Source organism: Chiloscyllium plagiosum, chromosome 28 (assembly GCF_004010195.1).
Source record: "Chiloscyllium plagiosum isolate BGI_BamShark_2017 chromosome 28, ASM401019v2, whole genome shotgun sequence".
Taxonomy (NCBI): domain Eukaryota; kingdom Metazoa; phylum Chordata; class Chondrichthyes; order Orectolobiformes; family Hemiscylliidae; genus Chiloscyllium; species Chiloscyllium plagiosum.
Genome location: NC_057737.1, coordinates 13,817,728 through 13,839,385, shown reverse-complemented (window position 1 = coordinate 13,839,385; position 21,658 = coordinate 13,817,728). Strand labels below are relative to the sequence as shown.

Below are 21,658 nucleotides of genomic sequence, written 5' to 3'. Positions count from 1 at the left end.
AAGCGGCAGGGACAGATCACTATAAACACCGGAGGAAACATCAAAGAAGCGCTTCGCAGGAGGCTCCCAAGCACTGATGATGTCGCCTAGCCAGGGGACGAAACGTTTACAACAAAAATTTCCAGCTTGGCGAACAGAACCACAACAACGAGCACCCGAGCTACAAATCTTCACACAAACTTTGAACTATAATACCCATCTTGCATAACCCACCTGTGTCAATATTTTTTAAATGCATCTTCAGACATCCACATCCCATGAACAATTTTTAAAAAACATCTTCATTGGCTTTCTATAGTCCTACTGAATGGAAAGTATGCATACATCTCTAGTTACAGCAGCAAAATAAACTTGCCCTATGAAATGGGTCAGTTTGACAGTGATTCACAAAGGTATGAAGGATGCAAGAGCACCTTCTGTGTAATAAGTTAGATACTGTACTGTTATATAAAGGCAGAGAGTGTTACACCATTGGTACACCCAATGTAGTAGGAGAAAGTGAGGACTGCAGATGCTGGAGATCAGAGCTGAAAATGTGTTGCTGGAAAAGCGCAGCAGGTCAGGCAGCATCCAAGGAACAGGAGAATCGACGTTTCGGGCATGAGCCCTTCTTCAGGAATCCTGAAGAAGGGCTCATGCCCGAAACGTCGATTCTCTTGCTCATTGGATGCTGCCTGACCTGTTGCGCTTTTCCAGCAACACATTTTCAGCACACCTTATGTAGTGTTCTGCTAAGAAGACAGAGCTATGTTTCAGTCAGCTCTACTAAATACCGAAATCGTAAAAATGCTTTTCTTTTCATAGCTCATTCCTAGGATATGGGCATTGCTGGCTATGCCAGTATTTATTGAACATCCCTAAATAGCCTGGAGAAAATGTTGGTGAACCTCAATAGTCCTTGAGATGTAGGGACACCCTGAATGCTGTTAGGTAGGGAGTTCCAGGATTTTGTCCCAGCAACAGTGAAGGAACAACAATGTATTTCCAAGTCAGGATGGTGAGTGACTTGGAGGGGAACTTGCAGGTGGGTGGTGTCCCCATTCGTCTGCTGTCCTTGCCCTCCTAGAAGTCACGGGTTTGGGAAGGTATTGTTGATGGAGCCTTGGGGTGTTTGAGGGTGCGAAGTTTGCAGTTTGGAATATGCTTATAAATTTCTGATTCTTGACCCAGAGTTTAGCAAAACCAATCGTGCCCTTTCATGCTTGTATCAATCTACAGTGTGGCACAGGAAATATGATGGACAAGATTTTCTGTTTATAATGAAATAGAATGATGAAATCTCACCACAATAATGGGGAAGCAGACAAGTAACAGTGCGAGATGATGCAGCACCATCAGGAAGTTTTTCTTCAGAAAGTCTATCACATTGTTAGTGGATGAACTCTTTAATCCGTTGTGATGTTTTGCCTTGTGCTTGAACCAGTGAGATAGGTACATGGCATAAATATCGTAAGCCATGTAAGGTGCAGCAAACACCACGTAGTTTGTGGAAATCCAATGCCTGTAACAAAGAACAAATAAATACACTGCATATAGAATTAAAGAGTCTCAACTAAAGCAATTAATTACTATACAAGATGATATGCTGTCTCATTGATAGTTTGAAAACTGTTTACCTGGTATACACCTATAAAGCCACTAGACTGTAAAATGATCATAATTCAGCTTATTCTAACCACATCAGCAATCTGAAAATGCACCTTGTCTCCTCCTGATCCTCCTTATCCTAAAGCCCGAGAAAGTTCTCTCCTCAGGCACCTTGTAATTACCTTTAGAAGACAATGTGTTGCTGGAAAAGCGCAGCAGGTCAGGCAGCATCTAGGGAACAGGAGAATCGACGTTTCGGGCATTAGCCCTTCTTCAGGAATCCTGAAGAAGGGCTAATGCCCGAAACGTCGATTCTCCTGTTCCCTAGATGCTGCCTGACCTGCTGCGCTTTTCCATCAACACATTTCCATCTCTGATCTCCAGCATCTGCAGACCTCACTTTCTCCTTTAGAAGACAAGTCTATTAAGTCTGTCTCCTCAACATGCACAGGCAGTGAATTCTCAATCCTTCATGTGTAACGGGTCCCACTCCGTTCAGAAAGCTTTTCCTTATTTGTTCTGCATCTTTTGACAATCATTGTTAAAAAGCGTTGCCCTCTCCTTCTCAACTTGTCTGCTAATGGCAGCAATTTCTCCCTCCTCTGTCTCGGCCACTCAAGATTTTAAAGACACTGTCAAATCTCCCCTCAATCTTGTCTTCTCTGAAGAAAACAAATTCAGCCTCACCAATCTATCCACGTAACTGAACTCACGCATTCCTGAAACCATCCTGATCAATCTTACCTGCACCTTCTCAAAAGTGTTCACATCCTTCCTAAAATGCAGTGGATTGGATTTAATAAAATTGTATGGATATTTTAATGTAATAAAATGGATTGGATACAACACTCCAACTGAGGCTAAACTAGCGTTTTATAAATGTTCACTAAAACCTCCCTGCTTTTGTAATCTATGCCTATATTTATAAAGCTCCAGGATTCCATATGCCTTCTTCGAATATTTTGTTCACAATATCATGAATCACTCGGTTGTGTGGGTGGTAGCTTTCAATTGCTTCTTGCTAAAACAGGTACGGGGTAACGTTTTTACTTGATTAAATCAAATTTGTTGATGTAACAATTCAGCAACTGCATTAGCTCAATAGCAGAAAAGGTGTGTCATAAAGGTTGTTTAACCACATCAGTCAGTGTTTATCATAGAGTTTTGTACTTAGTTATGGGGAAAATATGAATACATATTTACAGGCACACAATGCTGATCAGAGATCCGCTTTGTGCATGAACACTTGGACAATGGCAATGTCGTAGATTATGAGTTCTATTTAAGAGAGAGATTCCAGTCTGAGTTGTTCTGGGTTGGTCATCTGACTTGAGATACATGCATGGAGAATGCAATTGGCCTCAGGTTTCAAAGAGTGAAAACTTATTTATTCATTCACGGGATGTGGGCATCACTGGCCAAGCTAACATTTATCTCTATTTACCCAGAAGGCAGTTAAGAGTCAACCATGTAGGCCAGACTAAGTAAGGAGGGCAGTTTCCTCCCCTAAAGGGCATTAGTGAACCAGACAGGTTTCTAATTTGACAACCAACATCAGTTTCATAGTCATCATCTTGATTGCAGATTTTAGTTGAATGTCGATTCCACCATCTGCCATGATGGGATTCAAGCCCAGGTATGCAGAACATTATCTGGGTCTGATCAGCAGTATCTACACACATGTGCATGTGTGGGAACCAGTGCAGACTCCATTTCAATACCCACTACTTGAGTTGTCTGCAGGCAGTGGCTTGGTTTTGTTCACAGATTTCAGGCCTCATGGTGACAATTATTCTGTGGAACGTGCCCGAGAGATAATCCGTTCAGAAAGGCAGAGGTATAGACGCCCAGAGAAGAATCGGAATCAATGCACTACAAGAATGCTGTCTAATTTTCACTACTTTAATAGTTCTTAATTTAATAATACCTTAATTTCAAGATGACACCAGAACGGTAAGCAATATTTGGGGTCATCAGAGCCTGTCCACTCCAGGCCAGAGGCATCCTTTTCTCTATGCACTTTTCTTTTTCTTTGCTTCATTTTTGAAGCTGGGCCGGTATTGGCAGGGTGGAGGCTGAAGCGGATTAGGACTCCTTGCTGCACTAGGCCTAGAACTTGGTCTCCTGGCAGTAGGTCCAGAGCATGGATTCTTGGTCATAGTAGGCCTAGAACTTGGTCTCCTGGCGATGGTAGGCCCAAAGCCTGGATTCTTGGACGTAGTAGGCCTGGAGCTTGGTCTCCTGGTGGCTGTAGGCCCGGAGTCTGGTTTCCTGGCAATAAGCCCAAAGCCTGGATTCTTGGTCGTAGTAGGCCTGGAGCTTGGTCTCCTGACGGCCGTAGGCCCAGAGCCTCGTCTCTTTGAGGCGGTAGGCCTGGAGCCTGGACTCTTAGTCACAGTAGGTCTGGAGCTTGGTCTCCTGGCAGTGGTAGGCCCCAAGCCTGTTCTCCTGGCAGCGGTAGGCCTGGATCTGGGACTCTTGGTCGCAATAGGCCTGGAGCTTGGTCTCCTGGCAGCGGTAGGCCTGGAGCCTGTACACTTGGTTGCAGCAGGCCTGGAGCCTGGTCCCCAGGTAGCATTAGGCCCGGAGTGAGGATGCTTGGCTGTGTCAGTAAGGCTGCAGTTGTAGCAGAGCTGGGGTCTCTTGGGGCATTATTATTGCTTTAACCGGATGGAACTCCTTGAGGATGGGAACATCTTACAAAAGCCCTGAAGCCGTGCTTGAAACCCCAGTTTGAACAGAAGATGAAACATATAATTAAGTAATTTCTTTTTATCCTGACTGAAACTCAACATGGTACTGGTTTGTGATGACACTTTTCACTGTGTCTTCAAGATACATGTGACAATAAATCATTCATCAGTTCCATCTAAAAGAGGTCTATATGGAAGATTTCCTCCACATCACTCAATAGAATGGATAATATGTGTTTCCACTGTGGAAAAGATTGAGACTGGAGGCCTTGAATTTTGAATGGTCACACATAAATCAAATTGAGAATTCAGAAGAAACCTTCACCCAGAGAACTCATTACTGCATGGAGTATAGATGCTTTGAAAAGGAAAGTTAGATAACCATGTCAGCATGAAGGCCTACACTATCAGAGTTAGACGTGAAAAGATGAGAGCAGCTTGAGCAGAATATACATGTCGCAAATTGACCAGTTGGGCTTCTTTCTGAGCATGAATTTTCAATTTTATAGATGCATCTTTCTGTAGTGGGATTGAGCATGTCTAACATTTGAACTCTCAAGTCTGCTAACAAAGACATTCTTACCTATCTTTCATCACATGCTTGCAGGAGGAAGTGATGATGAAACCAGCAAACGTTGCCATCACAGCTTGCACGGAGGAAACAAATCTGCAATTTCAAGAAAGAAGAAGTGAGGAACATTCTATAACTCTAAAGAAATTGAACGTAGATGCTTCCATTTACTGTTGAGAGTTCAGGGGTAGATATTTGCTTACTTTGCATTAGTTACTGCCACAGCATGGTATGCGGGACCCAAACAGAAACAACTTGTCATCACCAAGTTGTGAGATTATTTTTTAATGTCCCATCTGACACAGTTAGTGTTTGCTTAAAGAACTGGCAATGGGGTCAGAGTGAAATAAAAACACCCAGGCTACATAATATTGTCAGGCTCAGCAAAGCGACAAGTTGGTTGAGGATGGAATATTTGTGGACTTTCAAGCCAGCCAGCAGGAATCAGCAGTGCCTGATGACATACAAGCTCCGTCATGTTCACCTGCTGGACTGGTCAGAAATGTCCACTTCAGAGAGCGTTCACACTTTAACATCCAAACTGGACTCTAACACTCTTGTATGTTGGTGAGGAAGCCAAGTAGATAGAACACCTGAACCAAATTTGTAATCTAAGTGAAGGGGCTCATGTGGCATGGTGGTAGTGTCCCTGCATTTCAGCCAGGAGGGCTGGGTTCAAGTCCCACCTATTCCAGAGTTACAGCTTTGAACAAAGAATATCTATAATCTAAATGTGTCTTTAATGTTCACCCTCAAAATATGGCATCATTACACCAAGACATTTTAGTTTAGTAGTGCCTTTCCAATAGGGTACCAGCAATCTTCACTATAATAATTATATTAAGAGTCATACAGCACGAAACAGACACTCTGTTCCAATCACCCCATGCCGACCATAATCCCAATCTAAACTAGTCCCACTTATACGGTTTAGAAAAGATTTTCTAGGATGTTACCGGGAATAGAGGGTTTGAGTTATAAGGAGAGGCTGGGACTTTTCTCATTGAAGCATAGGAGATTGAGATGTGACCTTATAGAATAATGAGGGGTACAGATAAGGTGAATGGCAGGTGACTTTTCCCTCAGGTGAGTTATTTCAAAACCAGGAGGCATATTTTTAAGGTGAGAGGAGAAAGACTTAAAAAAGATATAAGGGGCAATTTCTTTACACAGAGAGTGGTTTCCAATCTAGGGGGCATATTTTTAAGATGAGAAGGAAGATTTCAAAAAGAGATGGGGGCAACATTTTTACACAGGCAGTGGTTCGAATGTGGAAAGAACTTCCTGAGGAAGTGGTGGATGTGGTTACAGTTATAATGTTTTAAAGACATTTGGATAAGTACACAAAAAAGAATCATTTGGAGGGATATAGGCCAAGTGCAGGCAGGTAGGATGAGTTTAGTTTGGGATTATGGTCAACATGGATTAGTTGGACCGAAGGGTCTGTTTCCGTGCTGTATGTTGATGACTCTACATGATTAATAGATTCTCAACAGCTGTAAAGAAACTTGATTTCAGAAAGTGAATTGCAGAGTAAACCAATAAAACAGTGTCAAATCAGTAGATGGTGCTTTTTAGATTTTTGTACAAGTGTCATGTTATCATGTACCCAATAATTTGTATGTTCGGCGCTGACTGATGCCAGTCTCACAACAGTAGAGTAATTTTCCTTCTTTGGCTGTTGCTGTTGTGAAATGGAGGGAAATCATGTATGTCATGGTGAGGAAAGCATCAAAAAAACTCTCCTCTTTCAAAGAAAAATCATCAGTTGCTGACTTCAGCCAGAGAGCAGATCGGGTACTCTTTCCTTGACCTAGATTCTATGTCTTCAATGTTTTCTCCCGAAATGTTGGATTTTGATGAATTGACTGTAAGAAACATTTACAAATCTGACCCCGTGCTGCTGTGCCTTTCCACTGTTTGCAGAACATTTTCAGAGACAGAACAGGCCAACCCACCCGGCTTGTTGCGTCTTCAGAATAAGGAACCTTAAAAATCACCAGTGTTTACATGTTGAAAATAGATGCACGGCGTCAACTTTAGAGGATGCCACTTAGTCATTTTATAATAATCCAAATGTTTTACAATGAATCACTGTTTCTATGAATAATACACAATGCTCGAGTGAAGCATTGTGGCTATTACTTCATACATGTTGCATTTTTTGCGACTGAATAACAGGGTTGTCTGTCAGGGTGTAACACACTGATATTCTTCCAAGATAACGGCCTGAAATTCGTTTGCCAAACTAGCATAAAGGAGATGGTCATGTAGTGGCAGCATCATTGTATGAGTAATCCAAAAGCCCAGGTTAATGCTGTGATGCCACAATTTCAAATACCACCAGGAGTGTTCGATGGAATTTTATATTTAATAATCAAAGCTGAAGTAAAAAGGTTAGTCCATTTATGGCCATGATAATTATCATTGGTTGTTTGATTAGATTAGATTAGATTAGATTCCCTACAGTGTGGAAACAGGCCCTTAGGCCCAACAAGTCCACACCGACCCTCCGAAGAGTAACCCACCCAGACTCATTTCCCTCTGACTAATACACCTAACACTGTGGGTAATTTAGCATGGCCAATTCACCTGACCTGCACAGTTGTTGTTGGGGTGAGGTGAAATAAACCTTGTTTGCTAATGTACTTTGTGGTAAGGAAATCAGCCATCCTTATTTGGTCTGGCCTACAGGTGACTCCATCTGATTGACTCTTGACTCCCCTCTGAAATGGCAAAGCAGGCCATTCAGTTCAGGGGCAATTAGGAATGGGTAACAAATGCTGTCTTTACCACAACCAATGGAAGAATAAGGAAAATTGTTAGCTGTAAGTAATGTCGAAAATGGAGTTTAAGACAAGACCATCCTGTTGAGAGCTGCCCTGGCCTACTAAATGGGCCAAGCCCCCTGATCGAAATAACACTCCTGCTGAGTTACTGCCTACTTGCTCTTCAAACTAAGCTCCTTTTGGAATCGATAGGCACCTTTTAAATGGTAAAACAACATAAAAAATAACTAATATACACCAATGCAACAACTAAACTCTTATTACATTTTTTTGTGACAAGTCTATTTTTAATTTTGTTAATAAAGCTGTAGCTTATAAAATATATTGATGAATATTTTTTAATAAGCAGGGTTAAGAATTTGTTTTATTTTTTAGGGGATGGGGCTACTTTTTGCCCTACTCTAAATGCTAAGCTTTCAGGGGCTGCCATGTGACCGGAGTCATGTGTAGGCTAGACCAGGTTAGGGAGGCAGATTTCCTTCCCTAAAGAAAATTCATGAACCAGTTTGGCTTTTTAACAATTCCATGGCAGTCTCACAGTCACCATCACTGATAAAGAGCTTTCATTCCACCAAGTATGATAACAGGATTCGAACCTTTGTCCTCAGAACATTAACATGGATCTCAGGATTTTTAGCACACTTCCACTACACCACCAGCTCACCTTAGGCTGTCCAATTTTGCCAGTTCATGGAATATTTTATGTTTGTGATTCTGCTAAGACAGATCATAATTTCACGTTGGAAAACCAACCCTATTTCAATAGTACATATTGTTTTATTCAGTGCCAGAGAGGTTGATCACAAATAATTAACTTATCATTAAAAGAATTGAAATAATAAGTCATGTGACAAGTTTTGCCTGTCTCATACATGCAAGTGCTTCCATCAACAGCTTCCATCAGTCTCTAAAAGCCCACATTACCTTTGTTTCCAATTTTTCTTCTGATCTAGAGTCAGAGAGCATTTTGCATTCAACCTCAAGTATTGGCAAGTTTCTTTCAGATTCCCTTTTTGTTTCCTGTTTTGATCATCCTTTGCTGTTTTTTATCTCTCATGCACCCCCTCCCCAAATTCTTATGATTCCTTACGTGGAAAGTTAGCCTTTAAAGCTGGGGGACACGGATATAAAGAGGAGGAAATTGAGCTACAGCAACTTCAGATCATTCAGTGCACTTTAACAGTGAGTCAAACAAATGTCACATTCATTCAGTTTGGCAGCTAGACACAGCTCAGGGAGCCACAACCTTTTGAATATTTACATTTAACTTTGCATCTACTCTTTATCTGAAGTTGCTGTAGCATTTCCTCATAAGTAATTGTCAATACTATTGCCTCACCATTATTTTTGTGGCAAAAAATCAACTCCTTTTAAATGCACACATTCTGAACTCGTGGCCGTACTTTAAGGTTAGACTTTTAAATCTTACATTAGTTTAAACCAGTAATAATGCTGTATAAGCTGCAGGCATATATTTACGTAATCAGATCTTAAAGTTGTATTAATGTTAAAAATCACACAATACCAGGTTATAGTCCAGCAGGTTTAATTGGAAGCACACTAGCTTTCGGAGCATCGCTCCTTCATCAGGTGATAGTGGAGGACACAATTCTAAGGCACAGAATTTATAGCAAAAATTTACAGTGTGATGTAACTGAAATTATACATTGAAAAATACCTTGATTGAGTCTTTCATCTGTTCGAATACCATCATAGTTTCATTATAGTTTCCTCCCACAGTCCAAAGATGTGCATGTTAGGTGATTGGTCATGCTAAATTGCCCATAGAGTTAGGTGCATTAGTCAGGGGTAAATATGGAAAATGGGTCTGGGTGGGTTACTCTTCGGAGGGTCGGTGTGTGCCGAAGGGCCTGTTTCCACACTGTAGGGAATCTAATCTAATCTAATCTTAGCAGACCATTAGGGGCTGCTCTCTCATTAAACAAAGACAACTGCGGGAGGGGGGCTACTTTAATATGAGGGTCATCACACCTTAGGCGAAGGGAGAGATTGAGAAGGAGAGTCATTCATGGTGCCCTCAGCCAGTGTGAGAATTGAATCCACGGTGGTAACATCACCCCACTCGGCGAACCAGCCATCCAGCCAACTGAACTAACTCCAGCTTTTTGGACTTAGCACTGATATCCTCCTCAGTCAACAACTCGCCCATTAAAACATTCAATGTCCCTGCTTCCACAGCCCCCTCAAACAAGACAATTCCACAGATGCCAATCTTCCCAAATCCAGCTTGTACCCGCCACTTGCTGCATTGTTCTGGGAGCAGATCCTCATGTCCCCAACTGGGAGCTGGAACTGCTGAACAGAGGCAGGAAACTGAGACTGGATAATGAGAGGTGCCTGTCGACAGTTCATCGTCTTAATCCCACCTGACCAAGACTGGCAGGCAGAAAGGAACTGGATAACAGCAAGTGCCGACTAGACCCCTTATAGCACTGAGTGCTGATGAGAATCTCATTACATTGCTAATTTTTTTAAAAACCCATACACATTTGCACTCAGGGGAGGGTGTTGGAAGGGACATTAACTGTTCTGGTGGCTCTAATATGGATCCTTCTCAATCTGTACTCCAGGGCCAAACCCAATGCAGGTTTTGGGGTCTTTAGGGGTTACCTTTGGCTTAACTTGCAATTCTCAGAAAGCCCCAAAACATCCTCCAGCCTAGGGATTTTCTTTTTATTCCTAGATTTGAAGTGCAACACATTATTTTGCAGTCAAGCTGCAATCAGCAAGGTCCATTAGGACTGAGATATTTTCATCCAGAGAGTGGAGAGCCTGTGGAATTATCTGCCACAGAAAGCAGTTGGACTGAATATCTGAATTGTTTTCAAGGAGTTAAATATCTTTCTTCGGGCTAAAGGAACCAAAGGGTGTGTTGAAAGGTGGGGTCAGAATACTGAGTTGAATGATCAGCCATGATCATACTGAATGGGGAGGGGGGGGGGGGGGTAGGCAGGCTCAAAGGGTCGAATGGCTTGCTCCAGCTGCTATTTTCCAGGTTTCCATGTCCCACTCACCAGAAAGAAGGGAAATGCCCTGGCAGTTGGTAAGGAAGCCAGGAACAGCAGCAGGGATTTCCATTGTCATTCAATGCAGCTGAGAGACTTGGTGCAAAACTTTCCTTGCATCAGTGTCAAGGTTTTGTAACCATTGCAGAGGGAGGCAACAGTTCGGGAGGTAATGATCCCATCAGGTCGGTTTGATCGCTGAAAAGCACTAAGAAATGTTTAGAATTGCAGCAGCTGGTGCAGGGGGAAATCTGCATTCTCCACAGCCAGGAATAAAATCAATTTGTCCCCCAGCCCAGTATAAAGAAAGGCGCACTTACCTGACGCTGATATTGACAGTGTCCACATCTGTTAAGCTGGGAAAGTTTTTCTGCAAGAATCTCCGGGTGAGGATGAACAGAGAGGGGAAGAAAAGGCAGCCCAGTGCAAGGAGGTACCACATTGTTAGCCTTAAACGTCCAGGCTGCTGTCTGACTCTCTGTCTGACTCTCAGCCCTGGGTAACACCAGATATCACCATCTCTCCACCTGATATTCAAATAACAACCACACCTCCTGCCCAGTTTCGAGGTCCTTCCGCAAACTGAAACATGAGAAGAGAGAGTGGGAGAGACGTCTGAGTTCATCAACAGTAGAAAAACAGGTCAAAGCTGCGCCACCTAAGGGCACAAAAATTTCTATTTAAAAATCTGTAACAATACTAATTCCTCGACTCCGCTTCGGATTGCAATCGTGTATTTTATCTGCATGCAGAACCAGGGCAATTGAATGCCACATGCATCTGACTCATTCAATGTCCCATCTTCAATCTCCTATCGTCTAACCTGATCAGAAGTAAACTGGGGAACGAGTCGACTAGCTGGGGGAGTTGGTCCCAACTTATTCCAGACAGCACGACCACTGTTTCTCTCTCTCCCCAATCTGACCCTCATTTTTATCCAATACGTTTGAGAGAAACAAAACAAAGAACTGCAGATGCTGCAAATCTGAAACTGCTGGAGAAACTCAGCATCTGTGGAGAGAAAACAGGGTCAATATTCAACTCTGAAGAAAGGTCACATCGTACTTGAACCGTTACAGGGATTACTAAAGCAAAGTCACACATAAACTGAAAGCATCTTAGATAAACAAAATATCTCATATAAAGGATTCGACAAAAACCGTGGAGAAATTAAGCACTTCTCATTCATCTGTTATACTGTAAACAGTGAAATTTATGTTATTTCATTTCTGTATTCCTCCAATGTTAACAACCATGTGATAGATGATCAAGTACAAACGTTGCTACACACTGAGAACTCACAGTACCTTCAATCACAGTGAAATGTTACAATCGCTATTTAGCTAACTGTCATCCCACAGGTGCAAACGCTCAGTGGACCCATATCCCCACTAAACACTGAAGCATCTCACCAAACAATTATACCTCACAATCCAACCAAGGTTTCCTCTGTAATTCTCTGCTATATTCATGGTCCTTGTATCTTCCCTGTGAACAACCATCCTAATGCCACGTGCCTTTCTGCTCCGAGCTCCCTCCTACAGCTAGCACAAGGTGAAATACTGCAGATATTTTTCACAAACACTTGGCTAATTCTATGAGAACATGTCATGAAGTTAAGACCTTTGAGATGATAAGATGTAAGAGAAGTAGGCCATTCAGCCCATCGCGTCTGCTGCAACGCTAAATGAGATCATGGCTGATCTGATAATCCTCAACTCCACTTTCCGGCCTTTTCCCCATAACCCTGGATTAAAAAGCTGCCCATTTCATTCTTGAATATACTTAGTGTCTCTATGTCCTCTGTGGTAAAGGCTCCTACTGAGAGAAGAAATTCCTCCTCATCTTTGTTTGAAATGTGTAAACTCTTATTTGTGAGATTATGACGAATTAAATGGATCCTTATTAATGGAATTGTCAAAGAATGCAAGGAGGAAATAATATGGCTTTGGTGCTATTGTTTAGAGTTCTTTGCACATTAGAGTCATACCTGAAGCAAACGCAGTCTCTGAATTTAAAAAGACACAAACTTAGTAACTCCAAATTGATCAACCTAATTTCTATTTTGGGAAAGTGTGCTCATGTGATAAGCATGCATCTAAAGAGCACAGGCATCTAGGGCATAGACTGCAAGCATTTTGCAAATAGAAGGGAGCATTTTAAAACTTGCTGGAATTATTTTAGATGGTAAATTGGATGAGTAAGGAATGGAATCCAGTAGATTCCATTTATTTACATAATTGGATGGGCATTTGAGGAAATAAATTTGCAGGACAAAGAGAATAGAACATGGGAATGTGACTGACTGAACTACTACACAACATGGACTCAATGGGGTGAGTGGTCTCCTTTTGTACCATCACCGGCTCCCTGACTCTTTTTAATAGTGTTCCTCAAGTAAGGCTAGAGGTGAAGGTTAAACTTCCAGCGAATCATCCAAATGAATGGAAAATTCATTTCAGCTATACAGCTATAGGAAGGATGTCGTGAAACTGAAAAGGGTTCAGAAAAGGTTTACAAGGATGTTGCCAGGGTTGGGGGGGTTTGAGCTGTCGGGCGAGGCTGAATAGGCTGTGTGAACAAAATGCAACATCTCACATTTATGTCAATCAAACTCATTCTGCTACTCCTCTGCCTCATTCCCAGGTATTTGTTATTCTCCATATAAACCACCTCTGACCCCCTCGACTTGATCCCTGTCTGTAACTCACTCCTGGGTGTCTGTTGTTCTATACATAGAGGCCCCAAACTCCTCAATCAGATTACAGTCTGTAACTCGATCCCCCTTGTGTTATGCTGTATATAAACTCGCAGAGAACATCAATGAAATTCCAATTTTGAACTCAGTATAAACTAAATGGTTGAATATTAGACTGGGAGTAGGAACAGAGAAAGCTGCAGTTTAATTTCTGCTGCGTTCTGTTTCTCCAGAAAAATTAGTTTTATGGAGTGCAGTGGTTCAATAAGGTGGCATCCTCCCACCTTCACAAGGGCTGATAGAAATAGAGGATAAATGCTGACCTAGCCAGTGATGCTTACATTCTGTCAATGAATGAACAACAAAATCCCTTTGCCTTCCCAATCACTCACTGCTCCTGCAGACTAACTCAATTGATTGATATCTGAGGATATCCAGATTCCTCTGTGCAGGTCAAACTGCTATAATGTGCATTTCATTAACGTGAATTTGCTGTAACATGATTGACAAATTGGGGACACTGTTTCTAAAGCGCAAACTTCTAAAAGGTGTTTTGGCTGTAACACAATTATATCACCAACACTTACAGCACTGTTTCTCAAGTGCAACTTTTCTATAATGCACAAGAACACAACCATCACCTGAAAGAACAACCTGTACTTCAGAGTCCTGCAACATTTCTCCAATTAAAATTAAAGTGTCTTTATTGATTCTTCCAGACAAACATCTCTCTCTCCATTTTATATGCATTGGACGATGTTTTACCCACTCACTGACCATCTCTACATCGCTCAGTTTGAATACCCTTTACATCCTCTTCACAATTTACCTACCAAACAATTCTCACCATCAACATGTTCAATTTTTAAATTGAAGACTGACCTGATCTGAAGCCTGTTGGAAATCCAAATATTGTTCTGTCACTCTCTGTCCCTTGGACAGCGCGTGTCTGTCTGTTTCTCTCTTCACTGCTGGAATATCTTCCCTCCGACACTAATTATACTTGTAAATGATATGGAAGAGGGAGTTCATAATATCGAATAGACACTTACATTTTCAACTACACAAATTACAGTTCTCTATTTTAACTTGCAGTCTATGCTGTCACACTAAGTTGTGGAATGATATTAAGTAGAGGCTCGCTTTGTTTGGGAGACAGCTGATATTCACAATTCTGGTGCAGCTTCTGCTGTGGATCAGTTGGTTGCGTTCTTGCCTCTGAATTATTACTGGCAGCTGCTGCCAAAGCACAGTGGGGAAAGACCACCACCTAAGGTTTCTCTGCTACAGTCCAATCAGTGTCCATTCAATTATCAGATCCTCTCTTAGCCGCAAATGTATGTAAATAGTGCCCTGCATGAGTCGGTAATGCATTTGGTTTCTATAACTGCAGGGAATGTCAAATTACAGTGTTTTCTCTTTATATGCAAAGACTGTACAGAACCATTTTAGTACCTGTCTAGGTACATAAAGATTTTTTATGAATAAAATATATTTTTGTAATATAAAAAAGCCTTGAGCATTGTCGTCAGTACATGGATAGGGTAAATAGGCAAAGTCTTTTCTATGGGTCTGTTTCCATAGTGTACATCTCTATGACTCTATGACTGCTATGTTTCAGGAAATGGAGCTGAAAACCCCTCAGCATTAGCACCACTGCTTCTCCCTTCTCACCTATCCTTTCATTCATCTAATGAACCAATATGTTTCTTTATTCTGCCATGAGACGTGGGCATCATTTAGCAAAGCTACCTCTTAGCAAAGCTTCTCAACCCTAATTGCCCTTGAACCTGTGAGGCCATTTTGGAGAAGAGTGAAGAGGAAATGTCATTGCTGTGTACCCAAAGTCACTTTTTTGTAATTTCAAAAATATACTTTATGCATAACAAACTTTACATCCGTGCACAGTCAGTAGGACAGTTTTATTCTGTCCACAGTCTTCACATATGTAGAACAAACAAACCCAAGGCACTTCTGATTTATACAAGACTATAATTACACACATTTGAGGCACTGGGAAGGTCCAATAACTGAATGGACCCCCACTGCACTCAGTAGAAAGACATTAGATGGTGGTCTTTCCCCACTGCACCTTGGCAGCAGCTGCCCCAAGTTTAGTGCGTCCCTTAGCACGTAGTCCTGGACCTTGGAATGTGCCAGTCTGCAACATTTTGTTGAGGTCAGCTCCTTGCTTTGGAACACCAATAGGTTTCAGACAGACCAAAGAGCATTTTTTACTGCATTGATGGTCCTCCAGGCACAGTCGATGTTTGTCTCGGTGTGCGCCCCAGGGAACTCTGGGCTGTAGAGCACAGAGTCCTGCGTTACAGAGCCGCTTCGGCTGAACCACGACACAAACCACTGCATCTTCCTCCAGACTTCCTTTGCAAAGGCACATTCCAGAAGGAAATGTGTGACAGTCTCTAAACTAACCCCCCTCCCCCCCCCACCCCCCCTCCCCCAACTCCTCAGCCACTTCAAGGGCAGCATGCAGTGTCTGGGTGTATATGAAGAATCTTACAAGGTGCCCTTCTCACCCCCAGCCAAGCGATGTCTTGATGCTTGTTGGAAAGTTCTGGTGATGAGGCATTCTGTCAAATGACTTTGACAGTCTGCTCAGGGAACCACCTGACTCGATCCACCCTTTCCTTTTCCCACAGGGTCTTGATGATGCCCTGTGCTGACCACTTCCTGATGTTTCTCTTTGCAAATTTCTCCACAAAGGACAGGTGATATGGAAAGGTCCAAATACTTGGAATGAGGCCAGTCTCATCTTTCACAAAATCGGGTCAGGTCGAACATCAGTATACAGTGACACTTGTGTTTGCGTGGCGAGGGTCTACACACAGCTTGATGCAGCCACACACAAAGGTGGCTGAAATCACACGTTTTTCTTTAAATTTCAAAAATATGCATTATTCATAAAATATCTTTATAAACATACATATTCACTAAAGCAGTTCAATTCTGTACAGTAGCCTATAAAGAAACAAATCACATGTAGCCGCCAACCGGGTAAGAACAAGCAAGTTTCCTTCCTTGTGCGGCATGAATATTCAAGGTGGCTTTTCCCATACTCAATGATATTTGTCCTGGTCAACGTGACTGATTTAGCTTTATATTCCAGATTTATTAATTGAACTCCACCACTAGCCATCCCAGATGGAATAAACATAAATACTTGGAAATTAACATACTGGAGCTCCAGTTTGAGGTGTACAGGACATGGTGGGCCAGTATGCATCATTCACATATTGTATTTGCTTTTGCCTTCTGGGATGGTGGGATTTGAACCCATTTCATTAGTCTGAGTTTCTGGCTAGCAAGTCTAACAACAAAGCACTATTCCATCTGCTTCTTTGCAATTCCATTCTGTGTCACAGATAAAGATTAATAATTGCTTAGAAGGAGGTTAGAAATGAGATAAAACAAGTTAAGCAAGAGGAAGAGGAATCCTTTGGAGTTTGGAGCTATCATGGTCAGTGTGTGGAAATGCATTAAAACCACAATAACTTGTATATGTGTAGCACCTTTAAACATTGCAAAACACTTCACAGGAGCGTTATAAAGCAAAATTTGACACTGAGCCACATAAAGACATTTAAGGACAAATGACCAAAAAGTCCAGTCAAAGACTCAGATTTTAAGGATGGAATTAGGAGGAAGGAAGAGAGATTTAGGGAGGAAACACGGAGTTGAGGATTTATGAAAATCAGAGCCACCAAATGACCAGAATTAGGTGAGTGCTGGTATCTTGGAGGGTTTTGAGGGGTTAGTTAGAGGAGGGTGGCTGTTTGAGCCTGGAGGTCGCTACAGAGATGGGGAGGGGCATAGTCACAGACAGGTATAAAAACAAGAATGAGAACTTTTAAATCAGTAAACACCAAACACTGGGGTGATATGCAAATGGAACTTAGCACAAGGAATCTTCTTGTCTTTAATTTCTAGTCTGCTTAACTAAGAGTTTTAATATTAAGGTGCATTTAATTACCTTTTTGAACATTAATGTCACTTAAACGTTTGAGGGGTCTGCCAAAGGAAAATTTTGACTGTTTATTTGTCAATCAGTCAACTCCTGCATTATTTAAATTGGTGCTTTAAAATGTGAAGCATTGCAACTATCAGATCAGATGATATTGATGTCGATTTTAATGTCCACACTTATTCCCCCCAATCCCCTATAACATTCTCGGGTCTTCAGCAAAAGGGTAAATTAAGTTACAGTGAACTGGGTGTTAAGTTAAACCAGCTGCCTTTGGCTAGCGCCTGTTTTGTGCTTTCTCTGAGGACAAATTTCACCCACTACATCCCCTCCCCTATACTGCAAATTCAACCAGTGAGCAGTTGGTTCAACTTTGGTTTAGGTCCAATCAATGGCAGTCTGAAGTGAATGAACAGGATATTGAGTAGAGCATATACCTTTGTCACACTGTGTTAACACAATGTTATGACAATTATGTTGCTCTTTCTTCAGACATTTCCCTGCCTGGATGATGCTCTGTAACTACAAAACTGAAACAAAAAAGTCCTTATTAAGAATTTCTATTTTACTGAGGTGGCTTCAGGCCAATCCACATTCAACAGTCTGCACTGAAAACTCGGCTCACATTTTGACAGCTGTGACAAATGTAGCCACAGCAGCTGAGACAATCCACGACCTTCGAGAGAAAAGTCCATTTGCTCTATCTCCTGTTGCCAACAGGTCTTTCAAAATGTTTCAGCATCCAATTCATGTATGTCAAAAGCAAATCAGTTCTTTCAATATCTGCATTGAACCTAATCCACCGCGGCACTGATTTTGCAATAGCTCTAATACTCCTACTGATTTCATTTCCTCACCTATTTTGGGTCCTTTGCAAATTTGACCATTTTAATTTGTGCATCATCGATAGTCACAGGTGTGATGCCGTAAGACTGGAGGTTGGCTAACGTGGTGCCACTGCTTAAGAAGGGTGGTAAGGACAAGCCAAGGAACTATGGGCCAGTGAGCCTGGCATCGGTGGTGAGCACGTTGTTGGAGGGAATCCTGAGGCACAGGATGTACATATATTTGGAAAGGCAAGGACTGATTAGGAATAGTCAACATGGCTTTATGCGTGGGAAAGCATGTCTCACAAACTTGATTGAGTTTTTTAAAGAAGTAACAAAGAGGATTGATATGGGCAGAGTGGTAAATGGGATCTATATGGACTTCAATAAGGCATTTGACAAGGTTCCCCATGGGAGACTGGTGAGCAAGGTTAGATCTCAGGGAACATGAGGAGAACTCGCCATTTGGACACAGAACTGGCTCAAAGGTAGAAGACAGAGGGTGGTGGTGAAGGGTTGTTTTTCAGACTGGAGGCCTGTGACCAGTGGAGTGCCACAAGGATCGATGCTGGGTCCACTACTTTTCATCATTTATATAAATGTTTTGGTTGTGAGCATAAGAGGTACAATTATTACGTTTGCTGATGACACCAAAATTGGAGGTGTAGTGGACAGCGAAGAGGGTTACCTCATATTACAACAAGATCTGGACCAGATGGGCCAATGGGCTGAGAAGTGGCAGATGGAGTTTAATTCAGATAAATGCGAGGTGCTGCATTTTGGGAAAGCAAATCTTAGCAGGACTTATACACTTAATGGTAAGGTCCTAGGGAGTGTTGCTGAACAAAGAGACCTTGGAGTGCAGGTTCTTAGCTCCTTGAAAGTTGAGTCGCAGGTAGATAAGATAGTGAAGAAGGCATTTGGTATGCTTTCTTTTATTGGTCAGAATATTGAGTACAGGAGTTGGGAGGTCATGGTGCAGCTGTACAGGACATTGGTTAGGCCACTGTTGGAATATTGCATTCAGTTCTGGTCTCCTTCTTATGTTGTGAAACTTGAAAGGGTTCAGAAAAGATTTACAAGAATGTTGCCAGGGTTGGAGGATTTGAGCTATAGGGAGAGGTTGAATAGGCTGGGGCTGTTTTCCCTGGAGCATCGCAGGCTGAGGAGTGACATTATAGAGGTTTATAAAATCATGAGGGGCATGGATAAGATAAATAGACAAAGTCTTTTCCCTGGGTTTGGGGGAGTCCAGAACAAGAGGGCATAGGTTTAGGGTGAGAAGGGAAAGATATAAAAGAGACCTAAGAGGGAACCTTTTCACTCAGGGGATGGTACGTGTGTGGAATACGTTGCCAGAGGATGTGGTGGAGGCTGGTACAATTGCAACATTTAAAAGGCATCTGGATGGGTATATGAATAGGAAGGGTTTGGAGGGATATGGGCCGGGTGCTGGCAGGAGGGACTAGATTGGGTTGGGATATCTGGTCGGCATGGACGGGTTGGACCGAAGGGTTTGTTTTTGTGCTGTACATCTCAACGACTCTATAATTCAAGTCAACAGTAAGATGGTGGTGGGGTAGGACACACCAGTCGGAGCGCCTCTGCTGTGTCCATTCTTTTTCTGTTTTTTTTTCTACCTCTCTCTGCTCTTCTCTCCCTTCTCTTGACCTCGGTCACCCAGTCCCAGCCTCCGAAGCAGTGACCAGCAGCCTATTGCAGTTCATGGTGGCAGCGAGTGGTCAGACCATGTGGATGCCCCCTGTACTGGTTTGCTGTGGATAACCCTTGGAGAGAGACTGTGACGTTTGTCTTTTTAACTTTCCTTCTTGTTTCTCTGACCTATATATACTGTGTATAGTTGTAATATAACTTTTCTTAATTTTTCTATTCTGTAACTAAGGATTGTACCTAGGTACCTTTGTACCTAAGATTGCACTAACTGACAACTTACAAACCTTTCATTGTAGTCATTCAAGTACATGTGACAACAAAGCTAATTCAATTCAATTGAATAAAGTAAAGCCAGTAAAACTGTGAATCAGATCCCACTCAATAATTTCCCCCTCCCTATCCCAGCAAAATAATGATTACTCATTGTTTCCTAAGTTTCAATCAATTCTGTATCTGTTTCAAGAGCTTTTCAGCATTGTGTTTAACTAACAATGTTCTAAATGGAAGTTTGTTGAATGCCCTATTGAAAGTTTGGCGCATGCTATTGAATGCTATTGTGAGACTTACAAAAGGAGTCAGAGAGGTTAGTCAAGCAAGATCATTGCTTTCTCTTTCACTGTTCTTAGTCTGCTTAGAATTGTATAGGTAATCTTCAATTTACTCCAGGAGGCTGGAAGAACACAGGAAGCCAGGCACCATCAGGAGGTGGAGAAGTCAACGTTTCGGGTGTAACCGTTTTTCAGGACTTCAGGTTATGCCTGAAACGTCGACTTCTCCACCTCCTGATGCTGCCTGGCTTGCTGTGTTCTTCCAGCCTCCTGTTTGTCTACTTTGGATTCCAGCATCTGCAGTTTTTTTTTGTCTCAGACCAAGTAAGGATGGCAGATTACCTTCCCGAAAGGATATTAGTGAATCAGATGAGCTTTTTCTAATTACAATCAACAATGGTTCTGAGGTCATTATTAGACAAGCTTTTTATTCCAGATTTTTATTGAATTAAAATTTCATTTGCCATGGTGGGATTCAAACCCAGCATCTCAGAACAATATCCTGGGATTCTAGATTATCAGCTGAGGGACATTACCATTCTACCATCACCTCCCCAGGTTCAGACGATTTCTTGTTGTAATACTGAGAATATTTTATTGTTTACTTTCACACCATCCTTCTTCCTAGGGCCCTCTTTGTCATCAACCTACTTTTGTAGTGTTACACCATTTTCAAATGCATTTTAATGAACTTCTTCCCCTTACAGTTTTCCCTTTATTTAATTTCAAATTTGATTGTTAATCAGGTTTCAGGTTGTGCATGCTTATTCTGTAACTCACTGATATACCAAAGGACAGTGTGACTGACTCCGCGACTGACCACATATATTCGACAAGGTGAAACTGAGTATGGTACTCTGATACACAGAGGTTACATGCTCCCCCACAATAGGACTCTCTAAATATAGGAGCAAGATTTATATTTGTGTGTAACGCACTGATACCATTCCCAAAGGAAACACTTCAGGAAGTAAGATGTTTGCCTCTAAGAGACCAGGAGGAACTATAGGTAAAGAACATGCAAGCTGACTAATTTTATATTAGAAATGCGAAGTCTCACCATCTCTGATCTTTTTAAATCAACACCGTTCAATTTAATCTTCATCTCATTCTCCTGTGTGGACTCCTGGATGCACACCAAAACATACTTTTGTTTTGAGTGCTGGTGTCATCACTGGGAGGGGTTACTAAGCCTCGAAGCAATGAGGGAGTGGAAGAACCACTAATACCTGTAGTTAGTAAGTCAGGGTGACTCAGCAACAG

The 21,658-nt window shown here is 41.9% G+C and overlaps 1 protein-coding gene across 3 annotated transcripts in view; it reads right to left on the bottom strand.

Moving 5' to 3' along the window:
* Positions 1–21,549, bottom strand: part of LOC122563971 (ceramide synthase-like) — a 27,702-nt gene extending 6,153 nt beyond the window's left edge. The window contains exons 1-5 of one of the 3 annotated variants that reach the window (XM_043718343.1): positions 21,456–21,509; positions 11,490–11,677; positions 10,987–11,248; positions 4,864–4,947; positions 1,285–1,501 (exon numbers count right to left, since the gene is read on the bottom strand). In XM_043718343.1, coding sequence (XP_043574278.1) covers positions 1,285–1,501; positions 4,864–4,947; positions 10,987–11,108 — 423 coding nt within the window. In that variant the 5' untranslated portion in view covers positions 11,109–11,248; positions 11,490–11,677; positions 21,456–21,509. Of the gene's footprint in view, positions 1–1,284; positions 1,502–4,863; positions 4,948–10,986; positions 11,249–11,489; positions 11,678–14,246; positions 14,266–21,455 lie in introns of those variants that run through there. The other 2 variants (XM_043718342.1, XM_043718344.1) reach the window with 2 other exon arrangements.
* Between the last annotated feature and the right edge of the window lie 109 nt (positions 21,550–21,658).